Consider the following 24,364-nt stretch of genomic DNA (forward strand, 5'->3'; position numbering starts at 1 on the left):
TTTTTTTTTTTTTTTTTTGAGAAAAATAGGGGAGACGGTGACGGTAGAAGAGTAAAAATAATTCAATAAACCACTTTGACAATGTATGACCTCAAAGAAACTTTTTGTGTGAGCATAATTTTTGGAAATGATGATATGGAATATTCACAACCAAGTAAGAAAAACGTTAAAAAAAATTGAAAATAGCATCCAAGCTGGATATCACATATCTTTAACAAACACATCATGGAGTGATTAAGCCTAACCAAAACTCTTTGATTAAAATGGAAATTTGCCTAAAAAACTAGGTCTCTATGAGAAAAAGAAACTCAATTCATGTCAATGCATAGGAAGGTAATAGAATAGAAAATAGGAAAACGAGGGATTTTTTATAGAATTGACCTTTTATACTTTTGATATTGATATGTCCCAAAATATAGCTCAAAATAAAAAATAATTTGTACTTAAGAAATTAGACACAAAGAGCTTTAACTTAATACCCAATTCAACAAAAAAAAGTTTCATTTTTTAATTTTTTATGACCACTTGATTCGTTTTATTTTGTAGCATGACCCTTACTGAGTTCAATGAGAATATTTTCTTACATATTAGATGAGATTGACATGAAATTCACTCCTTCTGAAACTATGCTTTGATATAGTTCATTCAAGTATATTAAGAAATATACTTCTTTTAAGAGAGGATCTGATAGATTTCGGACTCAGTAATCTAATCGAATTGAGTAATTTTCTTCTTTGGCCAGCATTACCATTAACTCTTCCGATATTGATATTTCCCTATAGAAAGTTCAAATTGAGATTTGGTTTAATAGATTAGAAAATAGACTTGAGATATTTCTTTTGACATATAATTCTCTATATAATTTTTTTTTCTTGATGGTATAAATGCCTCAAAAATTGAAGTTTTTTTGTTGCTACTTGAACATCTCTTGGTGTTTAACATTTGTTGCTTCAAATATTGATTTCTCTTAGCAGAAAACTTTGTTTACCAAAATTCTTTTAGCGTTGGAAAGTAGACTCAATATATTTTTTTTAATATATAATTTTAAATATGAAAAGTTAAGCATGAAGGTGTGAAACCCAAAGAAGGGGCAGGTATTGGGACAAGAAAAGAAGAAAAAGGTAAAATATGAACCTAAACTGCTAGAGATGATAAAGTAGAAAATGATCACATTAACTTTATAGGATGACTAAGTCAACTCATGGAACCTACAATGATACCTTGTTGAATTTTTGGAAAAGATAAATAATTCACTCAATTGTTGTAATCTGAGTACAATAAACTTTTATTTATAATAGATGAAACAAATAGGATATGATTACAATTAAAATACACATTTTAACTATAATACTCTAGTGAGAGACTTTTGTAAGATTCTACCATATTAATTATTATTCTTTGAGAATCATCTCTCGTACTTGTTCTTTAATATCTCTCTTAAATAATACAAATTGAGATGAAACTCCTATAATTTTTTTTATAGGACAATAAATAAACTAAAATTTTCTAATTTAAAAAATAATGATATTTAAAATCAAGAGAATGTGAAGGATGAAACCTAGAAACTAAAACCTTGGAAAGAATGACTAAGATAGAAATCGGTAGTAGCTAATTAGTTGGATTAAAGCTAGAAAGAATTCTCGTAGTAGCTATTAGAGGTGGAAAATGTTTTTTTTAATCTATGATGCTATTGTTCTCTTCTGTAGCTGCTTTAGTGGTGTATTCTTCCTAGATATGCACACGTCTCAGAAGTTCAAATACCACCTGGCTTTCACGCGCTCTGTAGTGAGAGAGAGAGAGAGAGAGAGATAAAGAAAAGCACAATCCTAATATTTTAGGCTGTTCCCAGAATGCGCACAATGGCCTTGCGCGAACAGTAGAATAAATAAATTATTCAGAAGAACTTTACAGCCATATATACAACAGAATGCCCTACGTATACACTTACAGAAATACATGCCCGAGCTCTACCCCGCCTTCCAGTATCAAATATTAGTACAGAAACCGGATAGCTTAAGACTATAAAACAAAAATCACTACCGAACAATTAATTTGGGCAGGGTTTGAGTGCTACATAAAGAGTTACAGGGTAAGTTTTCTAATGTTAAAACGCCTCTGATGATCAGAAATCTGACTTCATTAGCTTCGTCCTGGGCTTCATGTTAATGTTCCCAAAGGGGTCCTCCTGCTCGACATGGACATAATCTTTCGTCTTCAGAACCTGCATGCAAGTAACTTCAATGAACATAATAAAATAATAACCAATCAACTTGCATTGCAGCACGAAGAATTCTGCAAATAAAATACCAAGGTCTCAAAGAACATCCTCGAAGCTTCCTTGCGACTTTTGCCAGCTAAAAGGTTGTCCACTGGGACAACTTTTCTACTACCCCCATCTTCATTGTCGAATAAAGACTTCAAGTACCTCGCAACAGCCCTACAAGTAATCCACAAGTCATTTACCACATTTCATTGAGTACTGCACCATGCTATATAGCCTCTGATAGAAGAGGAGCTTTTCTGGCATGTATCATCATCAAGGAAAAGAAGGTCAAACTCAAAGTCCAGTCAACCATACCCAGAAATTTTTCTTCCTTAATGACATTTATGTCATTCTATTTATAGCAATGCTATTATCTCCATTTATGACTCAAGAATAATAAAAGATTAATAAATCTAGAATAAACTTCAAATGTCAAATAAGAATAAATTAAATCATTCAAGTTAAATTTGAGGGGTGATAAAAAAAAAAAATTGGCCAATTTCCAAATATGACCTTCTTAGATGTGCTATGTGGCCCATTGAATATTGTAGTTCCAAAGAGGGAGCCTCTCTCTTCCCTAGCCTTTTTTATTCAGTTTGTAATAGCATTTCTAATTTTCCTTTAATCTGTTACTGTTGCCCTCCCCCTTCTCTCCTTGATAAAATCACTTTCACATTAAAAAAAAAAAAAAAAATTTACAGTTCCAAACGTGGCCTTGCAATTCAAATTTAATAAACAATTGAGGTAATGCATTACAAGATTTTTGTTAACTAAATAATTACTTGTTCTTTACAAAATTATTTTTTATTATTATTTTTTGAATAATATTATTTATATTATTAAAACTTCGGTCATCTTTTTCCCAGCACGCTAGGGAGAAAAAGAAACAGGGGAGGGCTATCTTCCCTCCAGGTCTGCGAGGGGGCCCCCTCCCATTTCCACACAATGAGGGAGAAGGCGGTCAGGAGTGGCTCCCCATCCCCCACCCCGCCCCAGGGCCAAGAGACAAATAGAGGGGGGAGCATCCACCCTCCTCCCCTCCTTTCTCACCCAAAAGAAGAGAGAAGAGGGAAGTCATCCCAAGAGGGATCTCCCCTCCTCAAAGTGGGCCTCATTGGTGGGCCCCTTTATTATTTAAAAAACAATTGAAGTCAATGACTAATTTACCCCTAAACTCGAGGGATTCTGTCAGCCATATTTGAAATCTAACCATGTTCGGAATTACATCTAGTTGGCTACATTTTAGAAAATGACATCTAAGAAGGTCATGTTTCAAAATTACCTTAAAATATTAGGTACACCAAACTTAGATGGATTTTAAGGCCATACTTCTTTGGTCCCATCATAAGAAGTGTCATTGAGTGCCGAGGAAATTAATGATAAATATTGAGGCAGGGAAAACACATAGAAAGTGAACACGTGTGGAAAGAAGCATAAATTGTTAACCAACCTCGTGCGAGAAGACCATCCACTATTCTCAAAAAAACGATCCACTTCATTGTTTGAAATATTATTATCCTCCTCTTCCACAGGCTCTGCTTCATCATCTACATTCAAAAATTCTGAAAAACAAAAACTAACACTCAGCACTAAGGAAGGGAGTAGCAGAAACACCAATAAAATAAAAAAGAAAACATTTTTTCATTGTTAAGTAATTTAATCAACAAATTTATAAAAGACATAGCTCCAGGTACATGCAATAAAAGGGGCAAACCCCTGCAGTGAATTGCCCATTGTTCAAAGCTCAAAGATGGTAACAAAGACAGCCGTCAATGCATATATGATATGACAAAGAAGCAGAACATTTTCTCTGTCCAACAATAAATGCTTCGCACTCCTCTGAGGATCTTTTGATTAGTAAAGTCAAAAAGAATATCTGGACTTATGAACATCCATGAGGTGGACAGACATTTGAATCTAAAGTTAAACATCTGGAAATTTATGTAACTCAATCAGGATATAAAGTTCCTAATCTCATTGAAAATGCAGCTTCTAATGAAATCTAGGTTGTGGCCAAATTCTTGCTGGCCAGAGTTATACCATAATGTACTAAAAGCTGGCACCATCTCAGCTTGACAAACCCCTAAACCATAATCCCTACTTATGACCGGGTAAGATAAAATCAGTTTAGTCAAATTATAAAAACCAAACAGTCACATTCAACCAAGTGATTCAAATATGTACCGGGTGACCCAGCAAGTAAATCTAAGGCTTTTAACTTTAAAGTGGAAAATATAAGAGAAAAATTAAAAAATGTCAGTTATATTCTTTTGTTCTGAAAATGATGATTTTATTAGTAGCCTATAAGCTAGCATGCCTGGTTAAAATGGGTTAAAAACAGGTAGTCTCATCAGAGTCAGACGAGGTTGCACCAGGATGATGATCAAAACAAAAAAGAACATTTGGGGTCAAAAAGGGTGGTCTCATCAGACCCAGACCTAGTTGCTCCAGGTCAATGATCAGCCTGGGTTTCATACTACAGACCACATAAAATGTCCCGAATAAGCATGGACCAGAGTAAATATTGAATCATGAAAGAACAATTGCAATTAACAACAATGTATCGAACAAGATGTCATAAACGAATATGTAAAGGCTAGGAACAACAGACCTGTGTCATTCTCTTCCAATATGGTGCCAAAATCCTGAACCAGAAGAATGATAATCAAACTAATTAACATAAGAGAGCTTAAAAAGTATAAAAGCAAAATAACTAAAGCAAAGTAGAAACTTGAATATCTAACAGAACAAACAAAACATTATCAGAAAGAAAACTTACACAAGCATCTCCCACTGTAACCAGCATTTCTCCATCCACGACAATTTCTGTATCAGCTTCATGGGAGCCTGGAACGTCTCCTTCATTCGAGGGAATGTTTGCTGTTTCCTCTTTCATGTGAGAACCATCAAAATTGAGCTGAGAAGATAAGTTTGCAACCTCATTTTCCTCTATAATTAAATCAGGCTGTCCTTCAGTAACCTCCTCTCCTTTTGCCATTACCTGCTCAACTCCCTCTCCACCCTCTACAGTCACATCAGGATGTGAAGTATGCACAGGTCCATCTAGCACGGAAGAAACTAGAGGGACAATTTCTCCACTGTCAACCACATTAGTCAACTCCTCTCTATTCTTCACTTTTTCCTGAGACAAAGTCAACACTCCCTCATCCAGTGAGGCTGTACCTCTATTATCCTCACTGACTGATACATCCTTCATCACTGGTGCACCTGAACTTTCTGTCTGAACTAAGACATCAACACTCTGTTCAACGGTAGCAACTACCTCATCTATGGTTGGATCTACTGTTTCACCTTTAGTCTCAAAATTATCAGGTAGCTGTGCAGTAGAGTTTGAATCGGGACATAAAGTCAATCCATAATTTATCTGAGAATCTACATGAATTTCATTGTCGGTCACTCCGTCCTGCATATCTATTTCCATGGCAACCAAATCTGAAGATTTAGCATTTTCCAATGGGTTAACCTGAGTTGTAGCAGTTTGAGGTTCTGTTTGCACTTGAGTAACACATGCAATGGAACTACCATCAATTTCAAATGGGAAATTCTCAGTCTGTAAGTCCAAACCATGAGATTCTTGTACCACACCATTACTTTTGCCAGGGATAACTGCAATAGGACTTCCCACTCGGTCAGCAATAGCCTCTAGAGGAGCTGCAGCATCTCCAGAGAGCCTGTGATCCTCGATTGTATCATATTCCTGATTTGGCAAACTAGCCAACTCAGCTGATAAACCTGAAAGCATTTGGGCCAGAACTTTTTCAAGTGCTCACATTACATCTCAAAATATTCAATTTAGAAAAAAAATAATAACAGAAAATAATTATACTAAGGATGAATAAAACCAAAATAGGAGACTCACAATACACCCATATTTTTAACATGAAAAGAATAAAGATTACTGAGCTTACTGTTAAGTACAGGTTCTGTAAACATTTCATCTTCCAGTAAAGATTTTTCAATCATCTGAATTTCGGGACGAGTACAAGGAGCTTTTCTTCGTATTCGGCGTATATCTTCGGTGTTCGTTAGTTGTTGGCGTATTGCACTGCAAAAATATCATAAATAATAAGAACATACACTATTTGTTTAAGTTGACGAACTAACTATATTTGTTGTCTGACCTTCCCATCAAAGAATTTTGAAGTTAACATGCCACTATGTGGCATGATTATCCATTTAGCTCATTACAACATTTAACCATTTCTATAAAGCAATTGGAATGGTGTTCTTGTTCACCAAATGGACAGGTAACAGCTTTGAAAGAGCAAATAAATAGGTTCGCAGTGTTAATTCCATAACAAAATGAGGGAGTTATGAAAAGAAGTGAAACTAAAAGATAAAATGGCATAAGAAAATCATGTCAAGACAGAACTGCCCTTATGCAATACATATTTTGTGGTGAACCACCATGGTGTGTCAGAAGATCTACAAAAGGAATTACTAGAAATAACTGTACCAAGTATAAGGAGATCATGCTGAGTTACATCATCACTTGTTATTAATAGCTTCCATAAAATTTGGACACAAATTCCTATGTCCACTACATAATAGGCTCAACCAAGTATGAGAAAATGCACTATGGTCAGAAGAAGAGGTGCAGAATTCCAAGCAAACTAAGAAAGAATTACATACTCGCCCTGCATGACCATTGCATCATCCACAAGCACCTTTCTTTTGGGTGCACTAGTCTTGCCAGACATACGAGTGCGCTTAGAAGAGGTCACTTCCACTGGTGGGGGAGTAGCCTTCACTTTCAAGATGGGAGTCCTCTTTCCAACTGGAGGAACCACATATACATTTAATTGAAAAATACACAGAAATTTGGAAAGCGCTGAATAAGCGAAGAAATTCATTAATACCTAAAATTGAAGCCAATATATCATCATCATCAGGTATAAAATCTATAGATTGAGCTGATCGATGGTCCAAAGATAACTTATGTGTGTCATCATTTTGAAGATCTGGTGTACTCTCCATAAACTTGCGTTTCTTGCCAGAAACTTCATCCAGCTTGTCAACAGTTTTATTTCCTTCAGGAATGACATCTTTCTCAGAACTTGACTGCACAAGATCAATTGGTAAATGAGGTCCGCAGGGAGGGGCTGAAACCAACGTTTCAGGTGCTGGAAACTCAGAACTAATCAAACAGTTCAGGTTCTCCACTTGACTATCCTTAGGTGCAGCAGCCAAACTAGGAATATCTTCATCGACGTTGGATGAAGAAGACTTCTCCGTTAGCTGTTCCTCCAAGCTTCTGGCAGTAACACAATCTGAGGAACTTTCACCACCTGCCTGTGATGCCTGCTTTGTACATAACTGAGCTTCTTTAGATGGTGGATCTTTTTCACATTCCACCGTATCAACTGCAGGCAACAAATTTGCTTCACTCTGCAACAAGTTGCATGCCTCAGGAACATGATAAGTGGAGCCCAACTCCTCAGTCCCAACAGAATTGATTATTTGGGGCACTTGTACTTCATGGCAGTCCAGCCTTGAAACACTTTCATCATTATGAAGGTCTACAGCATCTGACACTTGTTGAGGCCCCATAGTAATTTTGGAATGATCAAGGGATGGACGATCATGTGTCTCACTGCACTCAACACCATTTTGTGAAGTTTCCAGTATCTCTTCTCCATGGCCTAGGCAACCCTCATCAGGAGCACCAGATACTCCAGCAGTATTCTCCACCACCTGACTAACTAATTTTGTTTCAGCCCATGCAGAAGTTGGTGAAGAATCTGACTGGGGAATACCTGATGATATAGGAGTCTCAGGACCCTTATCATTCAGAGGACAATCTACCTCATGGTTTGAATTCCCACTATGAGAGTCTTTAGTAACAAGTTTACAAGAATCAAGATCTTCGGATTCCAGATGGGAAGTTTCACCAGCTTCTTGAAAATGAGCAGGAATCGCCTCTTGCACTAAACCAGGAGTAGATGGAGCCTGCGCTGATTCAGTCAAATCTGATGGTAAAGAATTAGGAGCAGGGTGAGCAACGTCCATAATATCAAGATCTGCAGAAGAACCTTCAATGGGCTCATCACTAGGAAAAACCTCATTTAGATCTGGAGTTTGAACAGCTTGAGCATGTGGACCACTGACAAGCAGTTCAGAGACATGATGGTCATCAACATCCATTTCAGTAAAAAGTGGATCTTCTTGACGAAATGTCCGAGGATCCTCACTGGGAGAAAGACAAGTTCATAACAATGAACAAGAGTACATACTTAACTGAAATAACAAAGAAGATCATACTTAACTGAAATAACAAAGAAGATCATACTTAACTGAAATAACAAAGAAGATTAAAAAACAGAAATGATTGTGAACTAACATAAAAACCCTAAGAATAACGTATCATGATAGTAAGTTTGCTCAAGGATATGCAACATGACATAGAGTCTTTTCAGTAAATACTCTCAACACATTAACAAAACTCAGTATGCAAAAGACATGTGAAAATGGATGTCCAGCATGGATCAGTGTACTCATACCCTGTCAAAATGTTAACACAAAATAGAAAGAATACAAAAAAACAGAAGTAGAACATAAGTTAAGTCGAGATGACTAAGCTTCAAAAAAATTAACTTTGTTATCTGATAATTACAGAATATTCCTTGAACCAAAGCCTGCTTTTTCTTTTTCTTTTTCTTTTTTTCTTTTTTTTGGGTAATGATGAGAAGTTAAATCTTCTTTAGAACTCCATCAGAAACAAATAACATGATATCCTGGATAGAGCAACAGAGCTTACTCATTTTCCTCGGCCAATTGGCTAGAAGCATGTGCAGGTGATGGTACCTTGTCCACTAACAAACACTGTTAAACAAAACAGAAATGCAGAAGAGAGTTAAGGTATCAGAAATATTAGGAAAGCATAGAATTAAAAAACTACAGAAGTTTTCTTTTTTGAGAATAATGACAATTTCGTTAAGAAAAGAGAGAAGTACACAATCAAATTACATTAAAAGGAGAGGCCAATCACTAAGAACATGAATGAAGGATTATGGGTTTGGTAAAATCAATGCATCTGATGCATCTCCAAAGAGAGAGGGTTTGTGATGCAAAGCACATAGTTGATGTTACAGAGCCATCCCACTTTCCTTGATCACATCCAAAAAGCAAGAACTGTTGGAAGCCACATATTAAGAATTGAAGAGTTACCTCATCAAGGTCTAAACCAATTTGGGAAGCATCACCATCACCAAATCTTTCTGAAATAAATCATAGGCAGAATATAAATTAACTGTTGTTTGGAGTCAAAAATTAAAATTTATTAAAAGTTCTGCATGAACAGAAATTTAGACAACTCATATCAACACATTACTAACCATCAGGCCCAAACTGTGATGTCGAATAAACCATGCCATCCATTGTATCCTGAAGTGTAATCTGCTCCCTTGTACTAATATGGTGATCCACAAAGTTACTGTACAACATTTTGAGTTTAAGCATGAGTAAGGTCACTGGACTCACTTGTCTCATGTAGAAAAAAGAGCAGTGTCAGTGGCACAAACCCTTGGAACAAGCCATTGTCTGGGAGCTCAAAATCATCAAGATCAAAAGTCTCTGGAAGGGTAATGGAGTGATATGGTGCTGTAGATTCTTCTGGTGGGAGATCAACTGCAGTTGAGCGAAAAGCTTGCTTTATCTTAAGCAAAGCCTCGCTACAATCATGGAAAAGATAATTCACCTTTCGGGAATATATCCTCACCACACCGAGCAGAAGATGACTAGATAACCGAAGTGCAATCGGTACTTCAGGAAAAAGAATAGAATCTGAAGAGAATTCAAACTGTCAAAAAGCATGCCAATAACTATTTAAGGCAATGTGAATAAAGCAATAGCTTATTCAATTCCCCTGCCGCTCATAATGATAATACTATTTAAGGCAAAGAGAATATAGCAACAGCTGAGTCAATTAAGGAATAAACAATTGTTTTGCTCACAAGTTTGAACACATTAATAGTTCAATTCTCAATGTTAATTAATTTCACAAATTATTTTCCTGAGTACTGCCTCAAATAAATCATGAACTCTCAAATAGATATTTAGTACAGGGCCAATATTGGAGAACATTTTTTTTTTTTAATGTAGCATTGGAGAGCTCTTATGAGCTGTGAACCAAATGATCGTTCCTACATTGTTGGGAAGCACTTAGGACAGGTTCCAACATTTATGAAATGACTAATCGACATCACAGAAACAAAGCATGCAGATCTTTAGATGCACCATGTCAAGATTACAATGAACATTATTAAGTGACTAAACAACCGTGAGGGCCTACATCCTAGTTAGCAATTAATATAGAGACAAAAAGAAAAAGTTTGGTACTGTGCTTCTTGAAATTATAGTATAAGTTTTCATAGATAACAATGCTCAAGCAGAGAGAGAAAGAATATGTTGAAAGAGTCTCTTGTGTCAGTGTGTGTGAATGTTTGTGCACGCCACGAGGCCAGCATCTTGGTGATTCTTTTATTATACTGAGGTTATGATTGGCATACTTTTTTCCTTTTCATAATAGAAACAAACCAAAACTATAAATAGAAGTTCCATTTAGTTTAATGTTAACTTTCTTTGAAGTTAGCAAGGACTGTCAAAGAATCCAAACCAAAATGCATTAAACACTAGCTACCAGAAAGTTAGGTTTTCTTATGTTTTTGTTTTCCTTTTGGGTTTGGAATCAAGATGATACAGCAGGTCATTTTTCCATGTCCTTGGTTCTGAGAGGTAATGGCTAGTTCCATATAAAAGCTCACTTATACACAGAAAGGCTTGGAAATTAGTTCCTCAATTTCAAATTGTCCAATCCACTAACAAGTAACAAGTACTATTCATGTGCTAAAGTCAAATAAACAATGACAATAAGGAACTTCGATTTTATTTTCAAGCAATTCTTTTCTTAATTAGATTTATTTAAGTAATTTTCATATTTTAACACCATAAAGTAAGAGTTTATGTTGATCTCAATGTTTAAAAACCGTTTTGTCTTCCTTCCGTCCAACTATTCTCTTTGATTAATAAAAAATAAATTATTTATTAAAAGAAAATAACTACTCTGATTTGGTTCACCCGTTTAAACTAATTTGACCTGCACCCAAGAGTAAGACAAGTCAATCATAACCATGCAAGCATATTCATAAACTCACAGAACCTGGTTGAACCAACTAAGTCAAACAGTGTTCAATTTAACTTGGACAAAAGAAATCATAAAATAACTAATATTAAAACTAATATTGAAGAAAGAAGTGTGCACCTAAGTCCATCTAAGCTTAGTTGCACTGAATTTTTACTTTAACAATTCAATTTGAATTTGAATAACTTAAAGCTTGATTTCTTCTTAATCTACATTTAGTTACTATCCCATGCATTCATTTTTTTATCAGTTTTTAATGATAAAACAAATATAATGGCATTGTCATAAATATAATGAAGTCAATGGCATTATTATAAATAGCATAACTTCCTTAAAGAAGAAAAAGTTGGGTGTAGCCAAAATTGGCTGGACTTGAGTCTAGCCTCCTTTCCCTCAAAATAATAATGGTAATAATGACTACTTTAACACCCCTCAAGTCCAGCCTCCTTTCCCTCAAAATAATAATGGTAATAATGACTACTTTGACACCCCTCCTCTAGTCTAGCCATCAAACAATACACCAATAATGACTACTTTGACAATTCTTTAAAATTCTTTTTATAAAACGGAAACCAATAAGTGAATCAAATGAACCTATTGATCAAACTGGACCAGTTAAAGTTATTGGTACGAGCGTGTTTCAGGTACTAAACCACAAATCACCCAGATAGCATCAAACTTCCAAGTAAATTTTTAGAAACAAATTTGATACAATACCCTTCAATTTTCCATACTGTAAAACCCCATACAGTAATTATATCCAAATTTTCATTAAAAAATTTGTCTGGTTGCTATGATTAGTTACAATTACCAAACCACAAGCTTATTCTAACTCAAAAGTTCTATTGAATTCAACTTTTGAATAATTTGAAAACATTAGAGCAGAATTCATTCTGCTCAAAGCCAGCACCCTTTCATGGAAATGATAAATATAGCCATGTACACTTCACCACTTTGAGCCATTAACTTTAATGCTCAGGCAGTAAACTTGTGCCACAAACAAGTTTGTGCAACAAGATACATGATCATTTCTACCTTCAAACCTGGAAAGTTATATCATGGTCCAAAGCTGTTCAGTTCCTTCAAACAAGACATTAAAACTAAACGATAAAAGAGGGGACTGGCATTAAAAGGCTTTTCACCTTGAGGAATCTGTAATTTTTTTTCCATATGTTATAATAACTTCTAAGATTACCACCTTACACATCAAGAACACTAATACTCTGAAAGCATTTTGGTAAAAGAAAGAAATAATGAGAACATGATGCATTTATTACATTGCAGATAATCTTAAATCAACAGCCGTAATGCGAAAAACCCGTGGAAGCGAGACACTATTGCCTGTGATGCACCATATCAACTACAATAATAACTAACTGGTTCTCGAACAGTTTAATTTCAATGACTTTGTGAAGGATCTCCTTCTTAACATCACATATATTTTATTTTTTTACCTTAACCACATTTGTTCTATTACTTTTCTTTATCATACAGATATACATATAACCACATATTTGTCAGCTAAAATAAGAAAATACATATGCCTTTCAGTATTTTCAGTCAAATGATAAAAAAACGTATTTCATTACAAATCATTTCACATCCAACTAGAGTGCCTAGATGACAACTGGAGTTTCTTATGCCAAGAAACAAGGCAAATAGAGTAAAATTGTAATTTAGACAGGGAAAACAGAGTAAAATAAAAAAAATTAACGACTATCTAAAAATGAGAAAACATAAAACTGCAATTTATCAGTTCACATTGTTAAGCTTCAAATGAACTAAAATTTGAGATGCAGGTGGAGAAGAGGCAGTGCAAAGCATAAAATTGGCACTGAAATGGCAGGAAATCTCTGAAATGGATGCTCAATGAAGCTTTTGGCCCATCAAGCCATAAGCAAATAACTGCTGTTTGACCATTTCCCATTGGATTTTTTTTATTGAAAACTGTAATTCCCAATGACCAGGCTTTTATTGGAAAGGGCTTGCATAAGAAGCAGACAAAAACTAATTAGGGGTGCTACTGTCAGCATTAAAAACAGCCATAAAATGTCTTTCAATAAACAAATAATTTAATGTGTGCCCTTTATTCTTTGAATAATAGTGTCATACATGTTAACATTAGTTAAGTACTGATAAACAATTTTTCACGAGAGTTTTTACATGAGGAGTTGAAAAAGTCACTTGGTTCCTCATCATTTCTCATTTTGAAGATCTCATGCAATTTTCTCTTTCCTCCTGACCCTTTTATATCTGGCAGGATACTAATAAATGGAGTTCCACTCCCCTATTTTGAAGACCAGCACTACCTTGGAAAAAATTTCCTATTCGAAGACCCCCATTAAATTATGGTAAACGAATAGGTAAGATTTTGAAAATAAGATTCTCCCTCCCCATGATACTTAAAGGTGCTGGCAACAGGTACAAACCTCTCATTGGCAATAAGAAATATTCTGAACCAACTTTAATAATACAAATGCCTCCCTTGACTGTCACTCTCAAACCTGTGGAACTTACAGATAGATTAAAGCTTTGAATCATTTGAATATGGATGACACTAGTTCACCAATAACTATTTCTTTACATAAAATGAATGAATTTATTAAGAGGATAGGAAAGAACAAGAAGGTATTGCAGGCAAAAAAAATAAAAACTTCTCAACCACCCCGCCCCTTTTGAGAGGATCCAGCCCCTAATTAAAAAAGGAATGGGTCAAAAGCTAGAAATAATGGAGCTACGAGGCATTAACTACCAACTCCTCCTCTTGCTCGAAAATGTACAATGATACTAGCTGATCTCAAGAACTGGAACACCTCAATTTATTAAATACTCTGTGCAGAAACAAGATTTACTAATAGTCAAACTATTTAGATAGTGCAAACTGTATAGAATATCACAACACTTTGCTATTTCTATTCTTGCTGCTTCATCAAGTGAACGCTAAAACTAGAAAGATCACATCTTTGAAGATAATAGGCAAACACTGGGCCTTTGCATTTGATTAAGCCACCAAGTATTTGCCACTTAGTTATTAAGCTATGTTTTCCAGCTTCAATTTGCAGATACGGAACCATTAGTTGGTAATATAATGGCTTGTGAGAAAATCTCTCCCGCACTGAAAGCAGTGTCATACATCACTGACTTCTTCAAGCAATGGAATCTGAATGTAATGCTTCTAGCATAGAGATCCACTCCAATCCACGATAACAAGAATCAGGTTCTTACATTTAAACCAGCTCAACCAACTTATTGTCAAACATAATAGTTCTTTTCTTTTCAAATGGAAAGATAATAGTACTTCAGGGCTCCAATTTCTTTTTACAGGATAATAAATACCCATCTTTTAACTAGTAGTTACGGACAACAAGACCAACTGAAATTTTTGTATCCACACTCAATGTGTGGGGTGTATGTAAAAGACAGGGAAAGCAACCAGCTGAAATACAGAAAGCATTTAAAATACCTTCTTAAGATAACCCTTTCACCTAGGGGGAGTTGATCCTAATACCTTACGCTAGCGCCCCCCCCCCTCAAGGGGTGTAAAAGGTATATAAATGGAACAAAATAGACTATTTTGCATACTGTTCCGATTATATACCACTTATTCCACATACCAATCTACCAATTAATTTTTTATTCCAAATACAGTTTATTTACTAATTACCGTTTGGTTAAATGGGTAATCAGATAAATAAACAAAATAACACCAAAATTGGGAGACAGAGAACCAGAAGTGAGATGGCAGAAGGGGCATTCCCTCCCACCAGGCATTTTGCATTTCTGGATCAAAGAAGCTCTTCGCATTTCTCAATTAGAGGACAACTGAAAACTGATAGACATCCATCACTGTCGTCCTCTAAACAAATATATATATATATATATATGGAAAATAGATGTAATAATAACAAATCTGTTTATTGTCCATAGCATATACTCTCTTTCAGTCAGTCACAAATCTCTACCTTGACATGTCCGATGGTGATGCCAGAAGTGGGTCTGTGGAATCAGCAATGGCAGCATTAGCAGCATCTTGGGATCCAAGTGAAAGGGGATGTAATTGTAGCCAAGTTATTGGTCTACTGAGGAGTTAGAAACAATACCAGGAAGCGAGATTTAACCTCGAGAACTTGGCAGTCAGTAGACTGGTGACAGCGACAAAGACGCTCTACAGAGGTGGCCCCTGCAGCAGCAGCATTTCCGGCAGCAGGGGTGAGTAGCTCTCCCTCTTTTAGACCAAGAGTGGTCTAGATGCAGATTCAGATAAACTAGGGAGGAGATCACACATTGAGAGAGGGAAGGAGAAAAACTTGCCAGGTCTTGAGAGGGAAGGTGCAAATGGAAATGAGATTAAGGCACTAATAATTTATCATATTACCCTCAACTTAATCGTATAATCAGGTTCCAAATGGGCATTATCCATTCCAATTAATAAACTGGTCTGTTACCATTCCATTTCATAAATGATGGATGGAAAATCGGGTAAGATTGACAGCCTTACCTCCCCCCCTGCCAAAAATAACTGCCCACAGATTCAAAAGCCCAGTAACCACCCTTAAAAGATTAGCTAATACAAATGCCCATATCTAGGAAGTTTATAGGTTCTAATTCCATTCAATGAGGCATACATCCCAGCGGACATCTGACTGACGAGTCCCAACGCTCTTCATAATCAATTCAAGTATTTGTGAACTTCAAAAAAAATCCACAGCATAACGTTATGCTTCACAGAAATGTCAAACTATGCATGAGCATCATGCAATCCTAAATGATCAGAATTAACGTGTCATTAAAGTTCTATAGTGGTGGACCACCACATGAATTCTTTGAATAGCCACCACCAAATTGATTTTGTTATTACATACTTCATGATGAGAATTGAACAATTCCACTTGTATGGCACTAAATCATGCTACCATTTAGTGATATTATATTATGATCTGCTAAAAGATATCATGTTGGTGCAAGTTTAGACTTCCAATGCAGTCACTAAAAGTTTTACTGGCCTTTAATGAACTCAGACTGGTAGTATCTTCAAATTTGGAAAGTGAGCATGATCAGCAATCATGCCACGAATCTGTCTGCCCTACCAACACGTGGTAAAATAAACTTGGTTTGCGATGAACAGCTATAGTCGCATTTTTCAACAGTGACACTTGGCATGAACTTACATAGCTAACGTCTAGATATTTCGAAGCATATTGACCAGCTCTTAAAGAGCCCAAGTATCATAAGTTTTGGCAATTTTAAAAGGCGCCCCAAGACTAAAATTACATAGACAGGGTTTAGAAGAATACGTTGAAGAATAAATCTATTTAATAATTACATTTTCCGCGGGTTTGTGAACTTGAGAGAGAGAAAAACAAGTAGAAAACACAAAGTTGGCTAGAACTAAGAATTGCACTAATAACTAAGGTGCGAAGAGGAGAGACTTGGACGACTGACCTACAGAGACGCCAATATCAGTATCAGCAACCTGATTTTTCCGAAGCTTCCTCTCCAAATGAGCCGCAATCCATATCGTGCCAAGCGGCCCCTTCTTCGCCAATATAAACTGTGAATAAAACATCTTCACCTCCCAGCCTCCCAGAACTCTAACAACCCATCCAGCACGTCAAAATTCAACGCTTTTACTTAAATTCTCCAACTTCAACCACAACTGCTAGAAACCCTAGCCCAAAACCCAATAAAGCCGAATTCACACGCCACTGTCCATTTCCATCCACAGCGAGCCACTTCCAAGCCTTAAAACACCACTCATCTTCCGAAGCTCTACTGAAAGAACCAAAACCCCAGAAAATCAGCAGTTAGTCGCCGTCTTTCACAGAAGAATTGACGAAGATCCAGAGACGTTGGAAATCCAGCTGGTTCCACCAACTACACGTCAGAAAACCCTAGAATCGGCGAAATTGGAAGGGCAGATGCAAAGCAGCGTGCCAACGAAAGGTACCGAAACCCGCAGAGTCCGGTCGGGTGATGGGATCGGGGGAAATTTGTGAGGTGATTTCGTAGTCGACGGTGAAAAGAGGTGTGGACTTTGGACAGGAGAAGGAGAGAGAGAGAGAGAGAGAGAGAGAGTCTACAGTTGAATTTCACGTGGTTAGCACACAAATACCCGGGTTCCAAATTTCGAATTTTATGCGGGAGATAAAATGTACGAGATATCGCGCTTCGGTACGTTGAATGAACCCCCAATAAACGCGAAAGAAACAGTAGGAAAAGCGTCAAAGGGTGAGGCTACGAGCGACGAGGAGAAGGGATGCTGATCTTTCGACGTTTTTTATGATTCATCATCCATCCTCGTAGTAGGTCCGACTACGGGGACCGCAAAAATGACGTGCAACTGCCAGTGGAATTACCGACAGCTGCCTCGAGTTTTCGACTTCATCCTAAAAAACCGACTAACCCGTCTCAAAAATTGCGTGACTGCCACTCCCCTGGATCTTGTTGGAAGTGCCTAGTGAGTATGAAACTCTTGGATGCCGCGGAGAGGGGAGATTTCTTAAGTAAAAAACACGCAATCTTTCACTTAATACGTGGCAGTGAAGGGGTCTCATTCACCCTACAAAATAATATTTCCCTTATCTTGCATGGTAACTCTCGTCCACTCATTTGTCTGTCAAATTTTCAATTAAATATTTCAGGAGTTTGGAATTTAATTTCATATTTTAAATATTCACCATTCAGCATTTTATGCTAATAAGTTTTGAAAATTCATTCTGATAATATTTTAAATAAATATTGAATTTAGCATCTTAATTTTATTGATAAATTATATCATCAATTTTTATTTCAACTCTATCATTTTCTTATTTACTATTTTTTATTTCTAAATAGTTTATTAAATGTAATATTATTTTAATTAAAACAGGAATAAACAAATAGGAAATAAAAATTAAGAATAGAATAAGAAACCTAGCACGCCGGTAGGCTATCTTGAGGGTCTTCCTGTCGGGCCCCTTACTACTCCTGGAAGGTTTCTCTCCCGCTGATAAGATGAGAGAGGGGTCTACAGGAGCCCCCCTTTATAATTTATAAAAGAACAAACAAAAGTCAAAACCAGAGAAGAACAACAAAACGAGACCAGAAACAAACAAGGAAAAAACGTACCCGTTGCGTTCTCAGAGAGCAGCACTGGTGAGTGAAGAAGACGGAAGCAGACTAAAACAGCAGGGAAGAAAAAACCAGAAGGAGAAAAAGAGAAACGATTACCGAGTGAAGATTGAGGAGAAAGAGAGAATTGCCAGGTGAAGATAGTGGAATTCTGTTGATTGAATGAGAAAATTTTATCCTGTTCTTTATTTCAGTTAAGTAAATCACAAAAAATTTATCATGTAATCTCTGGAACCAGAGAAACGTATCCTGTAATCTCTGTAATTAGATAAATTTATCGCCGTGCCGTTCTTCAACATTCGTCTACCGCAGAAACACTTATCGTCGTTTTCATCACTCATCGTCTGTTTAAAATCAGAAAATTCTCAAACCATGGAAGGCTTGAGGGAGGCTGCCATCTCAGCCAAATCCAAAAATTTCTCAAACCCCGTTCCTTTACTACATGTAGTAGATTATATACATTGGATAGTGATGTTACTAGTAAGGGTGGCTTCGAACTGAGCTGGCTCGTGATTGGCTCGAGTTCGGCTCGGTCCCGGCTCGGTTCAATTGGGTATCTCTCGAGCTGAGTTTGAGTTAACGAGCCAAGCTCGACCGAATCAAGGTTCGACTCGAAAGCTCGTTAACGGGCGAGTCGCAAGATCGGGATCGGGAGTGGGGGGAACATCGAGCCCCTCTAGTCCGCCGCTCTGGCCGCCTCTGTCGTCGTCGATAGCTCCTCGCTGGCCGCTACATCCCCTCCGATTTCTTCGCCGCCGCTTCCATCATCGCCGACAACAGGTGCTCACGGCGCTATGCCTTCGCTCCCCGTCATCTTGGCAAAAAACCGGATAAAGAATAGTTAGAGTCTCGGGAGAAATAATTCCCCCCCCCCCCCCCCCCCCCCCCCACCTCCCCGAAGTCGATTTTGCACGTGTGAATTTCACACATGCGAGATCATAAAACCGATTTCACGCATGTGAAAGTCACACGTGCGAGATCATAAACAAGGGAAAAAAACTCTTTGTCCCTCATGGCTCTTGAAGAAATTGAAAAGATATTTTAGTAGAAATACATTTCTAGAGACTATTAGTGGTTTTTTCAATAAATGTTGAAAAGACATTTTTAGAAGAAATATAGGGACCATTAGTGCCTCATGTTTTGTGAAAATATTTTTCTAATTATAATTTTTGTGAAAAAATTATATAATTTTCTAGGTAAGATTTTCTTGCCAAGATGGGCTAGAAAACCGTATAGAAATATTTGAATAAGTATTTGATAGTTGATGATATAATCTTTTAGCATGAGGCAATTTTCATAGCAGTTTTGTGTTTGACATTTTATTTGATTATAAATTTATTAATAAGTATAGTAATATATTAGATTAATTATTAATTTTTATTTATTTCCTTAGAAGAGGCAATAAGAGGTCCATTTAACTTTCCTAAGAAAAATTTAAAATATTTCTTGTAATTTTCTAGTAAGTCTCTAATAATAATAGAATTTTATTTAAAGGATTTATAGTTTTTATTTGGGTGATTGTAAATTGATAGTGATATTTCATTTAATTTTGTTGTGTTTGATTATTGTATGGAGTTTATTCATAATGTTATGCAGTGTATGGAATGTTTAGACTATTTTATGGAGTGTATAAACAATTTCCTGGAGTGTTTATGGAAAGTATAGACAATTTTATGGAGTATTTATGGAGTGTTTATGCAGGTATTATGTATATAGATTATGCCCAATTTTAAGTAGAGATTATGCTGAATTTTATATAGGTATTATATACATAGATTATGCTCAATTTTAAGTAGAGGTCATACCCAATCTTGTACATGTATTATATATATATATATATATAGGTTATGCCCAATTTTATGTAGAGGTCATGTCCAATTTTATATAAAATGTATGCATAATTTTATATACAATTTATTTTATATTTTTTTTAAAAGTTTTAAATGTATGTTTAAGCTCGAGCTCGGCTCGAACTCGGTTAAAATTTTTGGGCTCGAGCTTGATAACAATTTTAGGCTTGAGACGAGGTTCGACTCGAAGCTCGGCTCGAAATATTTAAATCAAGCTCAGGATCTAAACTGAATCCCATCCAAATCATTTAGTTAAATGGGCTTGAATATAGTCATATCATCAACAACAAATATATATATATATACAGATTAAGATGCAAACACTTACTCGCTTCTCTTGAATAGCGTCAGTTGAGGAGAGCTTCTCTTGAAAATAGGAGGAGAAAGTTTGAAATCTATAATGGGCGAGAATATGTCTCTCTATATATATATATATACACATTAAGATGCAAACACTTACTCGCTTCTCTTGAATAGCGTCAGTTGAGGAGAGCATCTCTTGAAAATAGGAGGAGAAAGTTTGAAATCTATAATGGGCGAGAATATGTCAAGAGCCAAATGCATGGAATGACTGCTTTTTTAACTTTTAACTCACTAACTCTTACGTAATTTACCCAGTTGTTGGTTTCTACTTTCATTTGAGAATTAATGCTAAGAAGTGTTGCTCATCTATTTACAAGTGTCCGGGAACGTGCATAAAATTGTGTTGTTTGTTTAAGGGGAGTTAGTCAACTTGACCCAGGAGATGAACTTCAGACGCATTATTCAGTTCATCTCTTGACGTCGTTAGTGGAGCACTAGCGTTCAAGTCATGTAGATGACTAAGATGAATCCAAAAATCATCTCCACGATTTAATTTCGAGAATCTGGTTCCCTTAGTATATTGAAAATCATCTAGATGAAGCGGGTGCCGCACTTCGAACCCTCGTCATTTTTTTTTGGGTCTCTCTCCCGCACCCTCCCTCTCTCAGTCTCCTCATTCTTTCGTCACTTCTTCCTCCTCGAATTTTTTCCTCTGCCTCTCTGCAACCATCTCCGTTCTCCCCGCTCCCTCTCCCTTCTCCCTCTCGGCCTCCCTTTCCCTTCTCCCTCTCACTGCGAACGTCCTCTCGGTCTCCCTATCTCTCCCTCGCACTCACTTTCCCTCTCTAACTCCTGCTCGCTTCTCCCTCTCTCCTACCCCTCTCGGCCTCCCACTCCCTTCTCCCTATCGCTACTTTCTTTTCCCCCAAAATACCTCTCGATTTCGTTCGATTTCTCTCATTTCGATTTTGATTTTCTTCAATTTTTGACATTTCGGCGTCAATTTCTTCTATTCTACTTTGATTCAGCTTCAATTTCCCCATTCAGCTTCGATTTCACCCTTTGGCTTCGATTTTTCCCAAATTTCAGAATGTAATCCTAAACCCTAATTTTTTTTCCAATAATTTTAGTCATGTATTTGATTTAATTTATGGTATTTATGGTTCAATTTCGTCTTTGTGTTTGGGATTAGGGTTAGGGTTTAGTGTATTTAGGGTTTAGTGCTTGGTATTTAAGGGTTTAGGGTTTAGGGTATTTTTAGGGTTTTAAAAAAAATAGGGTTCTCGGTTTTGGGGTGATAGGGTTTAATTTTTGGGTCTTTTAGGGCTTTTAAGATCTATGGTTTAGGGTTTAGGTTTTGGAATTAGGGTTGAGGGTTTTGGGTTAGGCTTTAGAGTTTGGGGTGTTTAGTCTAGTTCAAACAACGCTGAGTCGCCGACACCAGCGTCCATTAGCCAACGACACCTGACCCCCATCACTGACGAGGTACAATTCGTAGTGATTGCGTAGTCATATGGGGCTCTACCAAGAGTGTTCGGTGAATTTGGACTTGATGTGTGTGTGTTTTTGCATTGTTTAGTGCATCTGCAATGGAAATAGTTTGATTAATTTTGGAATATTAATATCCACCACACGGTATTTTCTTTTTTTTGGTTTTTGTTTCTGTGACGAGTAATGGTTGTCTGATAAAGTTTTTTCCATGAGGACCATCTCATATTTAGATTATAAATGGTTGTAAGAAAACAACCAACTGCTCGATCATATGACATTTGGACCTTCGAAGAAGAGAACAAAATGATTGATCTCTTGGTCGAGCAGGACAATATAGGGAACAAGTTGCCCAATAGGGTTTGGAAGCATGAGGTATATATGAACTATGTCAATAAGTTCAATGAAGATGCAATCAATAAAAAAATTATTGAGCAGCTCAAGAATCGAACAAGATCATGGAAGAAAACATACCGAACGGTAATGAGATGTCTCAGCACTAGTGGGTTCGGTTGGGATGCAACCACACAATGAGTTATTATATGTCATTCTATATAGCAAGACAAGATAAAGGTTAGTAAATCATGATGTACCGTAAAACTTTTTTTAATTTTTTTCACATGACTAGAACTTTATTCCAAGTTGTCTAAAGGATGTTTTATTCTTGTAGGAGCATATAGATACAAAAAAGTATAGACAACAAAAGTTGCCCCCTTTACGACAAATTGGCTTTGGTAGTGGGAAACTCAATAGCCATGGGGACAGCTAGTATAACTCTTGTAGATTTGGGCGATGAACTCCTCCATGAGTCAGATCTTGTCCCAATGGACGAGCCCGAGGATGTCGACGTAGTTAGGGAAACTCCATCGCAATTCATTAGTAGAAATGAGTCGACAGCTAAGCAATCTCGAAGAAGTAACACACCATCTCGTAGAAAGAGAAGCAAATTACCCACTAATGACAGTAGTAAATTCATTGATGCGTTTAACCGTATCGCTCAGGCATTGAATAATGTTATGAAGCCTAACGAGGGCGATGTCGAAAAAGATTGTGTCAATGCCCTCAAGGAAATCCCGGACCTGTCAAACGACATGAAGTATTGCGCTCCTGAATGGTTGGATACGCCAAGTAAGAAGGTCATGTTTACGGCAATGACAGTGGAAAAGCGGGTCGGTGGCTTAAATATTTTGCAAGAAAGTATTTGTAATGCGTTTTAAGTACAATACCTTCTTTGGAAAGTTTTTATGTATTAGTGACGATATTTGAATTATGATGTTGCAATACTTATCAGTATGGTTAATATTTTTATTTTATATGATTATTGTGTTAATATATTATGTGGATGAATATGGTGGTTGAGTATGGATGTGGTTAATTAAAGATTTTCATGGCTATGAATATGATTGTTGAGTATGGATGGATAGGTTATGATTGAAGATTGATGTTTATTTTTGTTTATGACTTTTAGGAAGATTAAATTTTCAGATTTCCATGGCTATTATGACAGATGAAGAAAGGGTTGCAACTTTTGTTGGATTGACATGTATTATTGTCGTCATAGGAAGACACTATCTATGCCATTGTCATAGACGTGTACCACATTCTTGTGGGATTAATGGTATGTTGCATTTTCAAAAGGCACTAGACAAATCTCCTATTAAATTTCGAAATTTTTACAGGATTAATCAAATTATATTTCGCAAATTGGCAGAGATACTTAATAGTAGAGGGTTTTTATCAGCCACAAATACCATCTCAGTGGAAGAACAACTTGCCTATTTCCTCATGACTGTTGGTCAACAACAATCCTATAGTGTCATAACATAGATGTTTGATAGATCGAATTGGACTATAAGTAGGCATTTCAACAAAGTGTTGGATGCTATTCTCAAACTTCACTCTGATTACATCAAATGGCCTTCGTAACGCACACATTCGAACATTTTAAACAATTCAATATTTTATCCATACTTCAAGGTAACATCACTTGCCCTCTAACTAAACAAATGTAGATTACTATACAAAATTAGTCAATATTAATTGAAATTGTATAATTAAGATTGTATTGGGGCTACTGATGGAACTCATATCAAAACAAACATCCCACTTGAAGAACAACAAAGGTTCTGGAACATAAAGAGCTATCTCTCACAAAATGTGATGGCAATATGTACATTTGATATGCAATTC

At 36.4% G+C, this 24,364-nt stretch overlaps 1 protein-coding gene across 1 annotated transcript; it reads right to left on the reverse strand.

The window, feature by feature from the left end:
* Window positions 1-1,840: 1,840 nt before the first annotated feature.
* Window positions 1,841-17,505, reverse strand: LOC137944949 (sister chromatid cohesion 1 protein 4-like). The gene is made up of 13 exons (XM_068790778.1): window positions 16,866-17,505; window positions 9,805-10,066; window positions 9,619-9,716; window positions 9,452-9,501; window positions 9,042-9,106; window positions 7,144-8,474; window positions 6,917-7,061; window positions 6,193-6,329; window positions 5,043-6,016; window positions 4,875-4,908; window positions 3,714-3,825; window positions 2,308-2,437; window positions 1,841-2,221 (listed from the first exon to the last, which is right to left on the reverse strand). Exons 1-13 carry the CDS (start codon window positions 16,987-16,989, stop codon window positions 2,123-2,125), a joined length of 3,561 nt encoding a protein of 1,186 aa, XP_068646879.1. The 5' UTR covers window positions 16,990-17,505; the 3' UTR covers window positions 1,841-2,122.
* Window positions 17,506-24,364: the final 6,859 nt, after the last annotated feature.

Source organism: Aristolochia californica, unplaced genomic scaffold (genome assembly GCF_029961685.1).
Source record: "Aristolochia californica isolate CCGP_79_NKW_82.1479 unplaced genomic scaffold, dmAriCali1.0.hap1 SCAF_1, whole genome shotgun sequence".
NCBI lineage: Eukaryota > Viridiplantae > Streptophyta > Magnoliopsida > Piperales > Aristolochiaceae > Aristolochia > Aristolochia californica.